The sequence below is a fragment of the Arvicanthis niloticus genome, chromosome 16 (genome assembly GCF_011762505.2).
Source record: "Arvicanthis niloticus isolate mArvNil1 chromosome 16, mArvNil1.pat.X, whole genome shotgun sequence".
Classification (NCBI taxonomy): Eukaryota; Metazoa; Chordata; class Mammalia; order Rodentia; family Muridae; genus Arvicanthis; species Arvicanthis niloticus.
In genome coordinates this window covers 60,818,166-60,836,544 of record NC_047673.1, presented here as the reverse complement: position 1 = coordinate 60,836,544, position 18,379 = coordinate 60,818,166, and the positions used below count along the sequence as shown (strand labels likewise).

Below are 18,379 nucleotides of genomic sequence, written 5' to 3'. Positions count from 1 at the left end.
GGGTTTCTCTGTATAGCCCTGGCTGTCCTGGAACTCACTCTGTAGACCAGGCTGGCCTCGAACTCAGAAATCCTTCTGCCTCTGCCTCCCAAGTGCTGGGATTAAAGGCTTTTGCCACCACTGCCTGGCCAGTAAGTGTTCTTAATTGCTGAGCCATCACTCCAGCCTCACTTGTCCAATTCCTTTAAAAGATTTTTTTCTACTAAAAGAATTACATGGATGTGGGGTACTCACCAGAGAAGACTTACTCAGACACCAGTTTAAGCCTGTCCAAAGTCTTTATTTGCTGCCTGGCAACTACACCAGATGCTTAGGACCCCCGTGTGACCCCTTTCTCAGGGCAACCTTTTAAGCACTGAACCCATGTCCTGGGCTACCGTGCTTCAGCTAATGGTAACCAGAAGCAGAACAACAGAAGCCAGAAAGCAAGGTTAGCACACTTACAGACTGTCCCAGACTGTGGACTTTGATGGATTAGGCCTTTGTTTTCATTTTGGAAGGTGGTGCTGTCTATGCACTGTGTTTTATAGCCTGACTGCTGCTTCCATCATGGAGTCAGCTGGGCTTTTCTTTCCTCATTACACTGTAATGAGGAGGAGCTTTTTTCTCCCCACTTTGGCTTACAGTTTGAGAGAGACAGTCCACACATCACGGAAGGTATGGCGGTGTGTCTTGGTCTGGGGTGGTATAAGCTTGTGGCTGCTACTTATTACACGTAGGCAGAGTAGGAAGTAGAGAGCTTGGGTCAGATGTGGACATTGAATGCCGAGGCCAATGCCAGTGACCACTTCCTCTAGCTAGACCTCGTATCCCAAAGATGCATCATCTCTACACCTGGTGGGCACCAAAAATCCAGACATACAAACCTGTGGGAAACACTGCACGTTCAAACCGCAACAGAGTCTATACCACCAGCCCCCTTCCAAGAACGTCAGTAGACATGGTGGCACACACTTGCAATCTCAGCTTTTGGGAAGCCTAGGTGAGGGATGTGGGTTGCTGCTGAATGAAGTGAGGATATGTTGGCTCCTAGGTGTGGCTGAGGAGAAGTCATGTTGTAGCTATGAGGGAGAGAACAGCCAGAGGCGTCTGGATGAGTCTAGACTGAGCCTGGCCATGAGTGTAGAGAGAGGGTTGGGGAGGGGGGTGGGCAAAGGAGACCGGGAGAGCAGAGAAAACCATGAGAACAAACAACCAAAATGGCGGAGTTATAAAGACCAGAGGAGCTAGAGGAAGAGAAGCAAAGCCCAGCCCCTGGGCTGGAGAGGTTTAACTAGGGGATGGGGTGGAAACCGTGGGCAGGAGCCACAGATACTGAATGAGACATGGGACATCAGCAGTCTGAGGGTAACCTGGGCTGGATAGTGAGTTCCAGACTAGCCAAGGGTATAGAACAAGTTTTATTTTTTTTTTCTTTCTTAAGAACAAAGGAAACAAGGGTGTGGGAGGTAGAGATGGCTCAATGGTTAGAACATTTGCTGTTTTCCCTGAAGATCTGAGTCTGATTCCCAGCACCCACATCAAGCAGCTCACAACTGCCTATAACTCTAGGGGGATTATGTGCACACGCACGTGTGCGTGCACACACACACATAAATAATAAAGATATTTTGCAATTAATTAACCTTATTTCTTTGGGGTATTGTACACCACGGCACCCATGTGGAGGTAACAGGACAACTGTGTGAATAGCTCTGTTTCTACCACGGGCGTTCTGAGGATCCAACTTAGATAGTCAGGCTCAGTGCCAGTGCTTTACCTGCTGAGTCATGTTGGTCTTTGTGGAGACTCAGGAAGACAATGCAATGGAGGATCAACTTGGGCTCAGAATTGCAGAGCCATGGTCACTTGGCTCTACCTGTGTGGGCAGAATGTCTTGGTGCAAGCAGGGTGGTGATGTTGCATACTTTTTTTTTTTTCAGAGCTGAGGAGTGAACCCAGGGCCTTGCACTTGCTAGGCAAGCGCTCTACCACTGAGCTAAATCCCCAACCCCTCATACTTTTAATCCCAGCACTTGAGAGGCAGAGGCAGGTGGATCTCTGTGAGTTCCAGGCCAGCTACTGCTACACAGAGAGACCCTGTCTTAACAAAACCAAAACCAAAGAACATTATGTTGCATTTCTTATTTAGATGACTTGGTGTTGGCATCAAGAGTGTAGCTTCCAGGTTGTGTCTGGAAGTATTCTGCAGACCCTCTCTGTCCTAAGTCTTAGGGTCAGGCTGGACTGTGTGCCCCATGGCCACTTGTCCTCATTTGATCAGTTGTGGGTCTGGGTAACATGCTTCGTCTGCTGCAGAAAGAAGCCCTTGCAGGGACAGGGAGGGCTGCACTTACCAAGAGTTTGCAAATGCCCCTTAGCCGTCTCCTAATCCAGTCCATCGACAGTTAACCAGGGCACATCTGTGGTAAAGTTAATTAGTGGGGGAGACGAGATGGCTCAGTGGTTAAGAGTGACTACTGCTCTAACACAGAACCAAGAGTTCAGATCCCAGCACACACATCTGGCAGTCACAACCACCTGTAACCACAGCTCCAAAGGACCTGTGACATCTGTGGATATAACATACACAGAGGGGGGGGGGAATAAAACAAATATGTTTTAGAAGAGATTAATCTATAAGGCTGGTGAGATGGCTCAGTGGGCAGAGAGGCTGCCAAGCCTGATGACCTGATTTTGGAGGGAGATTCCATACCCACAAGTTATGCTCTGACCTCTACACAGGTGTCATGACACAGGTCACTTCTATACATTCACACATATAGTAAATACATACATATAAAAATGTTAAAGATTAATTTGTAAACCAGGCACAACAGCACCCTAATAATACAACAACTAGTAACAAAGTTAGGGGAACATAGTCTCTTCCCTCTCTCTTCCTCTCTCTCTCTCTTTCCCTTTCTCTTTCTCTCCCAACCTCTCTCCTTCTACCCTGTCCCTCCAAGGTCTCACTCTGTAGCCAAGGCTAACCTTAAACTCCACAGTCTCCCACCCCAACTCCCCAGTACTAGGATGATGTGACAGATGTGTGTCACCATGCTTAGCTTCCAACCATGTTACTATCTGTTCTTGCCTAACTTGGGGTATCAGGAGATGATGGGGTGCTTATGTGATCACAGGTGCCAGTGAGACAAGGCGTTGGGATGCTATGAGAACATAAGCACATGAGAACATAAGCTTGAAACTGAGATGGTTAAGTCACACGGACACACTGATTAGACTGCTACTCCCATCCTGGGAGGGATGGAGTTGCACAGCATAAGATATCATCACGTGGGTAGAAGGCCACAAAATTGGGAACTTGAGGGCTAGAGAGATGGCTCCATTGTTAAGAACACTGGCTGCTCTCACAGAAGACCCAGGTTCAGTTCCAAGAACCTACATGGAGGCTGGCAACCATATGTAACTCCAGATACAGGGATACAGCTTCCTCTTCTGGCCTCCATGGGTACTGCACCCATGTGGTGATCAGGCACACATGTAGACAAATGTTCACACACATAAAAAATAAAATAAAATTAAAAAAACTTAGAATTTCTTTGTTTCCCAAACTTTCTTTTATCTTTTAGTGAGTTTATCTTGTGTGCAAGATTTCAGTGACAGGCCTGTGGAGTCAGAGTCCAGTCAGAATCAGTTTGCTTCTTTACCATGCAGGCCCCAGGGATCAAAGTAAGGTCGTCAAGTAAGGACAGCCCAAGTATCTGGAATTTTCTACTTGACATTGTTTTGGTTTTGTTTGGGGCCACGGCTGCTCGTGAGTGTCTGAAGCTGCCAGTTGTAAGATTGTGGAGCGAGGGCCACAGACCAGAGGGTAGCACCTGTGCAGTTTGTAGTGTGAACTGAGTAAAACCCAGCACACAGACAGGGTGAAGACTTAGGACTGGTGGAAAAACAAGACAGGAGGAAGCTGGACCCTCCAGTGCACCCGCAAGGAAGCTGTGGCCAATGAGGGGTAGTCAGGTTATAAGACTAGAATGGATAGTTGATTCTGCCCTGGAGGCTGGAGAGATGGCTCAGTGTTAAGTAAAGAACATTTTCTGCTCTTAGAGAGAACCCGAGATAGGTTTCCAGCACCGATGCCAAACAGCTCACAACTGCCTGTAATTCCGGCTCAAGGGGATCTGATGCCCTCTTCTGGCCCTCTAGGGCGCTACACCTACATGTACACACCAAAACACCCAGGCAGAAAATAAATCTTAAAAATGTAATTCTTAGACTCAGCAATAAAGAGCACCGGCTGCTCTTCCAGAGGTCCTGAGTTCAATTCCTAGAAACCACATGGTGGCTTACAACCATCTATACTGGTATCTGTGTCCCTTTTCTGGTATGAAGGCATACTTCAGATAGAGCACTCATATACATACAATAAATAAATCTTTAAAAAATTAATTCTCCCATGCAAATACTAACTCTGTTCCTCCTGCTTAGCTTACAAGACTGGGCAAGATCTGGTGTGTCCAGGATGGTACAGCCAGGGAGAAATAATGAACTCCTTACCTAGACTTAAGGGAGTGACCCCTCACTGTGGAAGTGTGGTTGTTATAAGGGGTTAGCCTGTGCAGCTGTCTGTTCTTCCTGTCCTCTGCCTTTTCTCCCTTTGCTCTTCCCCTTCCACCATGGGACAAGGCTGTTCTGCAGAGACGGCTCAGTAGTTAAGAGCACTTACCGATCTTCCAGAGGCCCCAGCTTTGTTTCCAGCGCCATTTCAGGTGGCTTACAGCCACCTGCAACTCCAGCCCTAAGGATCTAATGCCTTGTTCTGGCCTTCATACACGTGCACGCACACACAACATACACTCACATATGCTCACACACATGCACACACTCACAAACACACACACTCACACACAAACACACACATGCTTTCATACAATACATACACTCAACTCTATATACACACTATGCAAACACACACACTCTCACACAAACAAACAACACACATATACACACTCACACACAAATACACACATACAAACACACACACACTAACACACAAAACACCGTCTCTTTTTCACACACACACACACTCACACACACACAACAAATCTAAAGCAAACTGTTCTGTAGACAACTTTGGAGGAATAAAATAATTGATGAATTGGAGCCATGTGAATGTCTGGGCATAACCTGTGCCCTTCTGAACTCCCCAGTCCTGTGGCTACCTAACAAGGACTGCCGTCCTTCGGACAAGGATCCCCAGGGCGCCTTTCATGTCTCTGTTCCTCAGGGTATAGATGAAGGGGTTCAGCATGGGGGTGACCACAGTGTACATCACTGCAGCTGCCATGTCTTTCTGGGCTGTGTGGGAGGATGTAGGGCTGAAGTACACCCCAATCAGTGTCCCATAGAAGAGGGACACCACAGAGAGATGGGAGCCACAGGTGGAAAACGCTTTCCACCTCCCTCCTTTCGATGGAATCCTCAGCACTGCTGTAAAGATGCGTGTGTAGGAGACCAAGATGCCCACAAAGGGAGTGATGATGGGCAAAGCGCCCACAGTGTACACCATGGCGTCATTGAGAGAGGTATCTGAACAGGCCAGCTTCAGAAGTGGGCTGAGGTCACAGAAGAAGTGGGGAACCTGGTTGTGGGCACAGAATGAGAGGCGAGTCAGAAGGACTGTGTGGGTCAGGGCATTTGCAAAGGCTGAGGCCCAGGATGCAGTGACCAGGAAGACACAGAGCCGGGGTGTGATCAGGGTTGTATAATGTAGAGGGTGACAGATGGCCACGAAGCGGTCGTAGGCCATGGCAGTCAGCAGAAAGCTGTCGATGCCTGCAAACCAGATGAAGAAGAACATCTGTGTGAGGCAACCAGAGTAGGAGATGCCTTTATGTCCTGTCACATGGTTGGCCAGCATCTTGGGGATGGTGGTGGAGGTGAAGCAGACATCTACAAAGGCCAGGTTGGCCAGGAAGAAGTACATGGGGGTGTGGAGCCTGGGGTCAGCAGCAATGGCCAGGATGATGAGCAGGTTCCCTAGGCCTGTGAGGAGGTACATGCTCAGGAAGGCGGAGAAGAGCAGCTGCTGCTGTCTGGGGTCCTGTGACAAGCCTAATAACAGGAACTCGGACACCCTACTGAGGTTGGCTTCCATGGCTGTCCTAGAATAACAGGAAGAATAGAAGAATCTGTATATGATGATAACTGAGACTGAGTTCTGTCCTTCAGTCTCTGTGTGTGTGTGTGTGTGTGTGTGTGTGTGTGTGTGTGTGTGCATGCACATGGGTACATGTGCGTGTGTCTGTGTCTTAGGGTTCCATTGTTGTAAAGAGACACCATGACCAAGGCCACTCTAATAAAGGATACATTTAATTAGGGATGGCTTACAGTTTCAGAGGTTCAGTCCATTATCATGGCAGGAAGCATGGCAGTATGCAGGCAAGGATGGTGCTGGAGGAGCTGAGAGCGCTACATCTTGTTCCGAAGGCAAACAGAAGGCATGACTAGGAGGACGGACTCAAAGCTCACGCCCACAGTGACACACTTTCTCCAACAAGGCCACCCTCCTAATAGTGCCACTATCTGGGCCAGGTATATTCAAACCACTACAGTGGTGTGTGTGTGTGTGTGCGTGTGTGTGTGTGTGTGTGTTCCTTCCCTTTGCTCAGGCACCCAGCAGGTCTTGTTTCTTTCTCTTGAAGTAGGATTTTCCTCCCTGAGCCCATCACTGGTTGATTCTAGGTAAGGGCTCAAGATCCCTGAGCCTTATCCCCAGCCCCTCCTTGGGGGATTCTAGGCAGGGGCTTCACCTCTGCATTAGAGCCCCTACGTAGAATCCCATAGTAAAAGGTGGGGGTATGACTCGGTGGCAGAGTCCCACTTAGCGTGCATAAGTCTCTTGAAAGGGGAAAAGGAAACCTAATGCAGTGTGGGAGTGGGTGGGTATGTCTGTCTAGGACAGCATGTTAACAGATTCCCAATTCTCTCGTGCAACACTTGAGCCTCTCAATGCATGCACAGCAGGAAAGGCTTATCCTGGCTCACAGTTTCAGAAGCACCAGTCTCCCTTGTGCCTGGCATAGAGGAAGAGAGAGAAGGAAGAGCCAGCAACCATTGCAATAACTCTTCCCATGGGCGTTGGGAACTGAACAGGCCTTCTGTAGGAGCAGCAGAAATGCTTATCTGCTGAGCCATTCTCCAGCCCCAGGGCCCAGTCTCTAACACATGGCCCTTTGCAGGGAGCTCCAGATTCAGGGTGTAAAGGACAATGATGTCATATCATTTTTTTTATGTCTTTTTTTTTCTTTTTTTGTCTTTTTGACAAAAGCCCACCTGTAGCCCAAGTGGGATTTGCACTTGATACTTAGTGAAGCTGACCTTGAACTCCTGAGTCTCCTGCCTCTACCTCCCAGTGCTTGGATGACAGGTGTTCATTTACATGCCCTGTTCATCATTCCCTGGATATGTGACCAGAAGTAGGTCTACTTAAGAAAGAAATCCAGGCTGGCAAGATAGCTCCGTAGGTAAGGGAGCCTGCTGCCATGTCTGACAACCTGAGTTCGATCCCCAGGTCCCATATGGTGGAGGGAAAGAACAGAATCCAAGTTTTCCTTTGACCTTTATACCAGACAGACTGACAGACAGACACGCATGCAGGCATGCACACACACACACACACACACACACACACACACACACACACACACACAGAGAGAGAGAGAGAGAGAGAGAGAGAGAGAGAGAGAGAGAGAGAGAGAAAAGGGGAAACAGAAAGACAGACACAGATGATCACACAGACACATACCCACAGAGAGACAGACACACTGAGAGGGGATGGAGGGAGGGGGGTGGACACTCTGTAGATGTCTGTGGGCAGACGCACACCACACAGATTCACCTTTCCCTCCATTATCTTGTCCTTAGTTTGGATAATGAATACATTTTTGTCATTCAGCCGCTTTTGTTTTGTTTGTTATTTTGAGACAAGGTCTCTATGTAGCTCTGGCATTCCTGGAACTTGCTATGTAGTCCAGACTGTAGCCTTAAACTCACAGATATCTGCTTCCCCTTGCCTTTGGGGTGCTGGGGTTAAAGGTGTACACTAGTACTAAACCTGGCCAAGCTAGAGTTATCCATGCTTCCATGCTTTCTGAATGGCTGAAAATCAAATGCTCTCTCTCTCTCTCTCTCTCTCTCTCTCTCTCTCTCTCTCTCTTTCTCTCTCATACGTTCTTTCTCTCACATTCTAACATTCTCCCACATGTGTGCACATGAGTGCGTGCATGCACACACACACTTACACACACTCACACTCTCACACTATTCACACTTTTAAGCCCTGCCTCAGTTGGTTAGTAAATTTCAGAGCCTGACACCGTTATCTGCTCCTGTAACCCGAGGGCCTTAGCTGCTCTTAGGTGTGCTGATCCTCACTGGGCTTGCTCAGGTCCCTACAAGTGACATCAAGCCTATCTCAGTCTTTGGCTTGATTTTGGGTCCTCTCGCTCTGCCTCAGCCCCACCGAAGTGACATCTGTCCAGGTAGGGCACTGGGTGGCCAGTGGCCAGCCCGTAGCTGCCTAAGTGTCCTGACCATCCTGTCCACTGCTTATGTTCCTCTCTTCCTTTCCCTCTCCATTCTTCATCTTCCTCTTCTTCCTCCTCCCCTCCTCTTTCTTGCCTTCTTTTTCCTTTTTCACTTTTAAAATAACATTATTATTATTATTATTATTATTATTATTATTATTATTACTGCTGGATACAGGTACTCTGCTTGCTTATGCACGCTCTTCCACTGTGCCACACACTTAGCCTTTGCTTTTGGGGACAGAGTCTCACTCTGTAGCCCAGCCTGGTCTGGAATTCAGCATCCTGCCTCAGCATCCTGTATATTGGGATGACGGGCATGGGTCTCCACACCCAGGCTTCCTCCTCCCGTTGCCTCTCATCTTGTCTCCACAGACTCTCAGCTTTGCCCCTTCACTGGTGATTGTGGTACCAGGCTTGATCTCTACAATGTGCCTGGTCAAGATGAGAGGAGCTGCCTCTGCTCTGTAGAAAATCTTGCACTGGCTTCCTGCGGGCCTGGCTTCTGGTGAGCCTTCTGCTGACAGTTGGCAGGTAGTGTTCATGAGAAGCTTCTTACACAGAAGACCATGACAAGGAATGGATGGAGGCCCCTTCATCACACTTCGCATTCCAGGTAAGGCTTTTTATCTCCATTCATATACTGAGGGGACTGGGAATTATCAATGGCCCCACACTTCACAATCTGTCTTGTTCCAAACCTCTTATACCATACTATACCAGCTGAGCATGGTGGGCTCATCTGTCACTCCAATACTCAGAAGGCTGAAGCAGGAGGATGCCAAGCTCCAGATTAGCCAGGGCTACACACGACCTTGTTTCAGAATGAACAGAACAGGAGCATCTCTGGCACACAGGACCCAGATACTGATCACTTGGCAGAACTGCCCATTTTCTTATGTCTGTTTTTTTTTTTAATAGACACAACTTAAGTGAGGCTCAGAAAGGCAGAGTCACTTGTCCAAGGTCACACAGTAAGCTTGGCTACATCCTCCATGACCCACTGTGTGGTATGGCTCCTTTCTTTTTCCCCTGCCTGGATCATCTGTCTTCACTCACCTATGAGAGATGTGCTTCTGGCCTTGGGATGCTCCGTGGGAGGTGAGCCAGCTCTTCTTGGGAAAGGATCCTGGACAGTGTAAGACTTATAGAGGCAGCTTTCTGTCCCTACAAAAGACTCCAAGGCCTTGGCAGAGCACAGCTTACCCTCTGTCCTCATTGCCTGGCGTGTTCCCCAGGGTCTTGTTAGGACCAACTAGTTAATTGTTCTGTGTTCTGTCCCTATCAAGCCAGCTTCGTAGGGGCCGAGGGCATTGCACTTCCTGGCCAGGTTTTCCCCTTACACCTGTGGTGCCAGTATCTCTAGGATTCTTTGGGGACCCCTTGAAAAGCATGGTTGGGTGGAATTCCCTTGACAGTATTAGACCTGCTTAAACCCTGAGATAGCTTTGTGGCTTTCTAACACTCACTGGTGGCAGTAGACCCTTCACATCTATTATTTATTAACTTTTTGGGGGTGAAGGACACAAAGTCTGTAGCAGGCATGACTTCTGTTTTGTCCATGTATGTTCAGGCATGCAACATTTTCACATCATTCAGTGGGGTGGGAATGGAGTCCCGGGAAGGAAGGCTCCATCATTCCTCTTAGTCTGATCCCATGAATGCTGCTTCCCCGACTCACTTCTAAAGCAGCAGCAGTTTGCTCTTTTCCCTCCCCGAGGAGTGCACCCCAACCTCATGTGGGGTCAGGTTCCCACTGACCTCACTAGTTTGTCTATGACCACTCCCGGTCTCCCTTCTAAACCATGCTTTCTGAGACACCAGTTTACACCAGTTTTCAGGCTGAAGTCCCTTCATATCTCCTGCAAGCTGAGCTCTGTGTCTTCCCGGCTCGGCCTCTGTAAACTTGACCTGTGGCATTTGCCGCGGCTCCTGGTGCTCACTCCTGCAGTTTCTGACGCACAGTCTTGAGGCTGAGCTTTCTCTGCTGTCCCAGCACTCAGGACGACGGGGGGGGGGGGGGGGGGGGGGGGGGGGGGATCTAGAGCTGGCGGGACAGGAGCTGTTGCTGAGGTGGACACGCCAGCCTTCAGAACTGCTCTCATGTCTTCCTAGTGGAGCACAGGAGCTTTCGGCTGGATGTGCTGTGACTTGAACACTGTGTGTCCTGCTCAAAACCACAGTGGTGCTTAACCCCATATGAACCGCTGGAGTACCCCAAGCATGCCTAGCATACGTGGGGTGCTGGGTTCCAGCTCCAGTGTCAGGGGGAGGGGGAGGGGCTGGGGGAGGGAGGAGGGAGAGAGAGAGAGATTGGAGTTGACAGTTCAGTGGGCAAGAATTTCCTGCTCTTGCAGGGGATCTGAATTCAGTTACCGGCTCCCACATCTGGGTTCACAACTGCCTATAAACCTTATTCCTGCTCTGGACTTGGAGAGCACTGCATACACACGCACAAACCCCACCCCGCAGACAAACACACGGACACATATGGGAGAATAAAACCATTCTTTGTTTTTGTTTTTCGAGGCAGAGTTTTCTGTGTGGATGTGGATCTGCCACCTCTGCCTCCTGAGTGCAGCATAACAATTCTTTTTTAAAAAGAAAGAAAGAAAGAAAGAAAGAAAGAAAGAAAGAAAGAAAGAAAGAAAGAAAGAAAAGAAGGAAGGAAGGCAGGCATCAGAGCAGCTAGACGTGGTGGCGCTCACCTGCCCACCAGCACTGAGATCTGGAGGCCTGCCTGCCCCCACTGAGTGAAGACACCAACAGTTGAACAGACTCTAAGGAGCTTTCAGCACTTTCATGAACTTTAATTTTGTTTTATGCTTTGATGTTGTGAAACACCAAAGTGCTTGGCTTTAAACCTTTCCTTCTGGATGTCCAGAGTTGGACATTCAGATATCACCTCTGGGTCTGAGCCACAGCTCTTGGCTGCGCGGCTTAGAGGAGGCGCAGCGCCTCCTAGCGGTCATAGTAAGAAGCACAGCACAGAGCATTACTGCTTCAGCCTTGCAAGGTTGACGCCCACCTATGGGCTCCCTCTTCTTTTTCATCTTTCCTCCTTTCCCCTTCCTCTCCCCTTCTTCCCTCTTACGTCTACTTATCTCTCTTTTCTCCATCTTTTCCCTGCTCCTCTTCTCACTCCCTTCCTTCCCCGTTTCCTGTGCAGCTGATGAGTTGAACCCAAGATGCCTCACATGCAAACACTCTTCCACGGAACTCCCCCACGCCCCCCCCCCCCCCCACGTAGCTACAACCGTTTCCAAATTAGTCTAGGTTTTGTGGAGTAGTACTGTTCAAGGCATATGTCAGTGTGTTCATGTCATATTATAGACGTTCCTTCTACTTGCTACTCTGTGAGACAGGATATCACACTATGCAGCTCAGGCTACTCTGGCCTGACTATTCTCCTGCCTCAACCACTTTGGTTGTGTAACGGCAGCCATGCCACTGTGGCAGAGTTGCCTGATTATGTTTTATTGTAGGTAGGGTCTGGCTATGTAGCTTGGGCTGTCTTAGAACTCTCCACATCCCTGCCTCAAGCTACTCCAGGGCTTGGAAGACTGGTGTGGACATTCACTTCTGGTTGGGTCCATATGGTCACTTAGTTTGCTTTCTAATGCTATGATTAGAACACCATGACCTAAAAGAACTTGGGGAGAAAAGGATTCATTTTATTTCCATATCCTGAATCACACTTGAAAGGAGGAACCTGGAGGCAGGAGCTCATGGAGAGGTCATGGGGGTGCTGCTTACTAGCTTGCTACCCATGGTTTGCTCAGCCTGCTTTCTTCTTATAGCACCCAGGACCACCAGCCCAGGAGTGGTATGGTCCTCCCACATCAATCGTCAATTAAGAACACCCCCCCCCCAGGCTTGTGCATCTTGTAGATGTGTTTTCTCAGCTGTGGTTCCCTCCTCTCAGACAACCCTAGCTTGTGTCAAGTTAATGGAAACTAACCAGTGTAGAGTGAAAAATTATAAAAATCATTTTATAAAATGTGTATAGGCTTTTCTTTAGGCCTCACTTTAAAGGACATGGACATTTTTCTCTGAAGCAAGCTAAAAATGTAGACTGGCCGGTTTCAGGAACCGGCTAACCACAAAGGGAAGAGAGGAATGCAAGTCATCTAGGTAGGGCTGAGAAACTAGTGACCAGGATGACAGGGCAAGGTAGTGTCCAGAACAACTGAGAAATAGCTGAGCAAGTGACAGGGCAAGGCCACAATGACAGGGCAAGGCCACAGTGACATGGCAAGACCACATTTTAAGAAGAATGAGTATACAGAGTGTTTTCCACATGACCCTGACTCACTTAGGTTGGGTTCCTCTGGAATTTTCTGCTATTTTTATGTTATGTTTCCTTGGTAACCCCCTCACCCTCCCTGGTTTGTGGTTTTGCTCTATATAAACCCTCCACTCCCAGCCCACGAGGTCGACACTCTTCTGCCCCTGTGTGGGTCACAAGTCTCAGCCTCAGTCGACTGACCCTGAAATATACCTCTTGCTGTTGCATCAAGAATGGTGTCTTGTGAGTTTTTGGGTGCCCAAGAATTCCTGAGGCTTGGGGGAGGTCCTCCCTTCATGTGTGTGTGTGGGGGTGTCTTACACCAGGACCAGTGTCTTGTGTCTTTTCACTCAAGGAACTCCACTTTCCTTGACATTGAATATTTGAGAACATTAGGCAAGGTGCTCACCATCAAGGCTGACTTGATTTTGATAAACACAGTGGAAAGAAAGAACTGACTACCTCAAGTTGTCTTCTGGCCACAGACTAAATAAATAAGTAATAAGTAATTTAAAAACAAATATATTTAGATTTTTGCCAAGGACCAGCCTTGGCTTGGAAAGGGGTTCTGAGGAAGAATGTCTGACAGTGGGCCCAAGCTGACAGGCTATACTCTGCTCAAGACAGGTTTCAAGCCTGCTTTCTCTGGAGATCTCCATACAGTTCTCTTTCTCTGTGTTCTCCTTGAGACAATTCTCTCTGGACAGCTCACCTCCTGCAGATCTAAGTCTCTTATTTTACATATCAATCCAGTCATTTACTCCAGGTTTCCTTTTGATTATCTATGAATCAGCATCCTGTGACTCCTTAATTCTTAGAAGAAGAAGACAGAAAGCACACATTTTATTTTAACATTGCAAAAGAATTCAGAGATCTGCCTGCTTCTGTTAAGCACAAACAATAAGCTAGCTGGGTGGGATCCTGTCCTTGGGTTACCACTCCCTAAATCTCCTTATCTCCTTACTTAGCATCTGACAAGTTGGCTCATAGTGAAGCTGCCTCTGTTCCTTTAGATCTGTGAAGCCCCTTATACAATTCATATTGCATTCTTATATTTTTGTAAAGTTGAGAAACTATATATTTTTGAACTCATGTTTTTAGAGTTCTTTGCTACAGCCTTAGCAGCTGTCCTGAAGGTCCCAGCATTTACTGTTTTGCTGAGATATTAGCTGCACCTTTGCTCCCTGAACTCCTATTGTCTCTGATCGTTATGGAGACAAGTGAATAAAGGTTTGTTTACTCTGGACAGGCACTGACAACAGATTAAAGAAATTACTCTACCCAGTATGGCTTAGAGAACCAGTGAGTTCATTGGTGTGACTCAAAGAGAGCTACCAAAGCTCATTATAGGATGGGCGACAACTCACAAAAGCTGCACAGCTTGCAGGCAGCTTCACCCCAGAGTCTCCACCCCGGAGGTTCTTACTGATTTATACCCTTGAGGGAGAGGCTTGTAAGTCCTGTAAATTTGAGGAATTTCCTGAGACTTGTACGTTTTATTTCCTGAGTGATATGGGCCTTCTATCCTTCCTCTAGAAAGGGATGTTCCAGTTTGGAGGAAATCACCAGATAACAATCCCTCCCAGGCTGTGCAAAAATGTTCAGTCATGGAGCAAAGGTAGGTTGGCCATAGGTAGCTACTTGTTTACTTTCTGTTCCTATAACAATGCCATAGACTGATAAATTAGAAGGAAAAGAGGTTTATTTTGGTTCATGGTTATACGAATACAAGACTGAAGAGCCTCATCTATCAATGGCTTTTTTTTTTTTTTTTTTTTTAGAAATAATCTCATGTAGCCTAGGTTGGATTCAACTCAATAAGTCCCTGACAATGACCTTGAATTACCTTTTTTGGTTTGATTTTGTTCTTTTAAGGTAGGGTTTCTTTGTGTAACCCTGGTTGTCCTGGAACTCCCTCTGTAAACCAGGATGGCCTTGAACTCGCAGAACCTGACTCTGTCTCTCAAGTGCTGGGATCCACTGCCTGGCCTTCCTTGAATTGCTTTTAAATTTGTATTTATCATTATTTTTTCTATTTTTCATGTGTGTATGCATGGGTTTGCATGTGTGGGTGCATGCACATGTGGAGGCCAGAGGCTGAGATCATCTTATCCTCTGAGTCAGGGTCTTTCAGTAAAACTCAGAGACCACTGACGAGGCTAGTCTAGCTAGCATCCTGCATGGGGATCCTGTCTGTGCCTTTGGAGCCTGATATTGCACATGGCTCTGGGAATCTGAACACACGTCTCTGGTTTGTGTGGCAAGGACTTAAGGGCAGCAGCCATCTCTGAAGGCTGACTGTGAGATCCCAATCCTCCTGCCTCTACCTCCCCAATGATAGGCATGTTCTGCCATGCTCAGTCTAGAAAACCTGCCGTCTTATTTAAATGATTTACAGAACACTTATTTATATGTCTCTTTGTGTCTATGCCATGTGTGTGTGGATGCTCAAGGAGGCCATTGGCTTTCCACTGGAGAAAAGGGCATTGGATCTCCTTGAGCTGGAGTTACAGGCTGTGAGCTGTGAGACATGGGTGCTAGGAACCAACCTTAGGCTTTCTGGAAGGGCAGCAAGTGCTCTCTCTAAACACCCAAGCCATCTGCCCTTCCTTTATTTAAAAAATTCTTTTAAGGCAGGGTCTTGTTATGCATCCCATGCTGGCTGAAAATTTGAGGTAACCTTCCTGCCTCGGCCTCCCTTGTACTAGTGCAGAGATGACAGGAATCCACCCCAAGGTGGGGTATAACTTCAAGTTTTCTACAAATTCACACAAAAGTGAGAAGTGAATCCTGGCCATTGGAGACAGCTGGCCAGTTGCCTTGAACCTTGCACGCGTCCAGCCATAAAGGAAGATCCTAGAGAAAACCAGGATGGCAGAACATTATCGATTCTCCCTAAAGTCAGACCTGCCCATGACCTTGACCAAGGACATCCGAACCTCTCTGTTTCTCAAGCTGTAGATGAGAGGGTTGAGGGTGGGGGTGATGAGGCTGTAGAAGAGGGATACCACATTGTCCTGTTGTGGGCTGTGATAGCTGCCCGGAACCATGTACATGAATACGGCTGCCCCGTAAAAGAGACCCACTACAGCCACGTGTGAGGAGCACGTGGTAAAAGCCTTGTGTCTAGCTTCAGCTGAGCGCATGAGCAGTACGGCCCCCAAAACGTGGCCATAGGAGGTGAAGATGAGAGACAGGGGCAGCAGTAAGATCAGCACCCCAGAGATGGAGAGCGCCAACTCATAGGCTGATGTGTCTGCACATGACAGCTTAAGGAGAGCTGGCAGCTCACAGAAGAAGTGGTCCACGGTGTGTGAGGCACAGTAGGGGAAGTGCAGGGTGATGGAGGTCTGGATGGAGGCCACCAAGGCACCTGAGAACCAGGATGCACCTACCATCACTAGACACACTTGGCTTCTCATGAGCACCTGGTAATGCAAGGGGTGGCATACGGCCACATAGCGGTCATACGACATGAGAGACAGAAGGACGCCCTCAGAGACACCCATGAGCATGAGGAAGAACATCTGGGTGGCACATCCCCCAAAGGTTATGACATTCTCTCCTTGAAGGAACTCAGCCACCATTTTGGGGATGGTAACCAGTGGGAAGCCAACATCCAGAAGTGAGAGTTGGCTGAGCAGGAAGTACATGGGTGTGTGGAGCCTGGAGTCTGTGGCAATCAGGAAAATCAGGATAGTGTTGCCTAGCAGGCCTATGATGAACATGGTGGCCACGAGGAAGAACAAAACAAGATGGGGCCCTGTGTAGCTGAAGAGCCCCACAAGGATGAAATCTGAAGTTGCTGACACATTTGAAGCCCCCATCCCCGAGGTGCATCACTGTTTACAGAAGATTTGGTAAAGGATCCCACTGGGATAATTTTACATCACACTGCAACTGTTTGGTGGCCTCCTGGAGTCTCACAAGGGGATAAAAATTTAAGAGTAAATCCAGGCTCCGCCCAGAGACGGGCTGAAGGAGGAACTGGAGGAGGAGCTGGAGGAGGAGCTGGAGGAGGAGCTGGAGGAGGAGCTGGAGGAGGAGCTGGAGGAGGTGCTGGAGGAGGAGCTGGAGGAGGAGCTGGAGGCGTGGCTCAGGGGAGGATCCCTTCCTGGAATCCTCCAGTGATCAGAGCATTGAGAATTCTACCCTGGTGTTCTGCTTCTGTTATCTCTCAGGCAAGTGCAACTAACCAGTGGTTACAGTTGAAGTCCGTGGCTAAGCTAGAGAGCTTAGGACAGCTTTGGTGAAAGATCAGAGCACACAGCTCACCAGACACCCTGGTGCAGGTAAGGGATTTTGAAGAGGTCAAAATAGGACATAGGGAGACCTTGCCTAAGATGACACACGCGGATGAAGGTCAATCAAGAAATATCTGGAACTGTGAAGAAAGGCTCATTTTCATATTCTTGGCAGAGAGAAGATCTGAAAATCGAGAACAGTCAGGAATGGATATTTGGGATGGACTGTTTCTAGGTGTGTTTCCAGGATGACACAACATCTGCCTGTTAGGCTTCTTTTGAGTGTGTGTGTGTCTGTATATGTATGTACATATGTGTGTGTATATGTATATATGTATGTATGTGTGTATGTGTGTTTGTATGTGCATATATTTGTATGTATGTATGTGTGTGGTTTTATATGTATATATATGTATGTATGAATATATGTGTGTATGAAATAGTTGCTCAACTCAAACATACTGCATGTTTGTGCATATTTGATCATTTTTGTTTTGTTTTCATTGGTTTCTCTTTAGTTTGTTTTGATTTTCTTATTTGTTGTTTGTGTATATATCTTTGTATGTATGTATATGTATGTATGTGTGTGTCTCTGTGTGTGTCTCTGTGTGTGTCTATGTGTATGTCTATGTGTGTGTGCATGCATACATGTGTGTGTGCGCGTGTGCGTGTGTGTGCATGCCTGCGTGCATGCATGTGTGTGTGTGTGTTTGTAGGCTAGATGTCAGTGTTTGGTATTGTTCCTCAGGTGCTGTACTGTCCATCTTAGTTTTTGAGACAGGTCTCTCCCTGGCTTGGAGCATACAAGGAAGGCTGGCTGCTTAACAAGCCAAGGGGCTGGCCAGCCTCAGCTTCTGCAGAGCTGGGATTACAAGCTTCTGACAGTATGCTTGCTTTTGCTCCCTCCCTCTCTCTGCTGTGTGCCCATGCACAAGTGGTGGCCAGAGGACAACCTAGAAGAGTCTTTTTTCTTTAAGGATTGCATGTCTTTCTTTTCTGACAGAGCCATCTTCCAGCCTGCAGCTAGCACAGAGCAGGCAGTGCTATGTTGGATGTGTATGGATGTGTGGCCATCTGTCCCTCAGCCTTCCCTCCTCTTGAGTTTGAGCTTGAGCTCAGAGCATCTTGCAGTGGTGTTCATGATTCTCACCTCTAGTGCTGAGCGTGTCTGTGTGGAAGATGAAGCCATTGTGGCTGACTGGGACACATCCAGAAGCACAGGCATGCTGGCTTTGGAGTACAGGACAGACACCTGCTCTGGCATGTAGCCATAGGATCTGGGAAACTTTAGACATCAGGGTCTGTGCCTGGAGGTC

The 18,379-nt window shown here is 47.9% G+C and overlaps 2 protein-coding genes across 2 annotated transcripts; both read right to left on the bottom strand.

Annotated features, from left to right (window-relative positions):
* Positions 1-1,387: 1,387 nt before the first annotated feature.
* Positions 1,388-9,709, bottom strand: LOC117721779 (olfactory receptor 1f45-like). The gene is made up of 2 exons (XM_034520572.2): positions 9,591-9,709; positions 1,388-6,107 (listed from the first exon to the last, which is right to left on the bottom strand). Exon 2 carries the CDS (start codon positions 6,098-6,100, stop codon positions 5,162-5,164), a length of 939 nt encoding a protein of 312 aa, XP_034376463.1. The 5' UTR covers positions 6,101-6,107; positions 9,591-9,709; the 3' UTR covers positions 1,388-5,161.
* Positions 9,710-14,591: 4,882 nt separating this feature from the next.
* LOC117721958 (olfactory receptor 2Z1-like) lies at positions 14,592-17,253 on the bottom strand. The gene has a single exon (XM_034520845.2). The coding sequence runs from the start codon at positions 16,644-16,646 to the stop codon at positions 15,702-15,704; it is 945 nt and encodes a 314-aa protein (XP_034376736.1). The 5' UTR covers positions 16,647-17,253; the 3' UTR covers positions 14,592-15,701.
* Between the last annotated feature and the right edge of the window lie 1,126 nt (positions 17,254-18,379).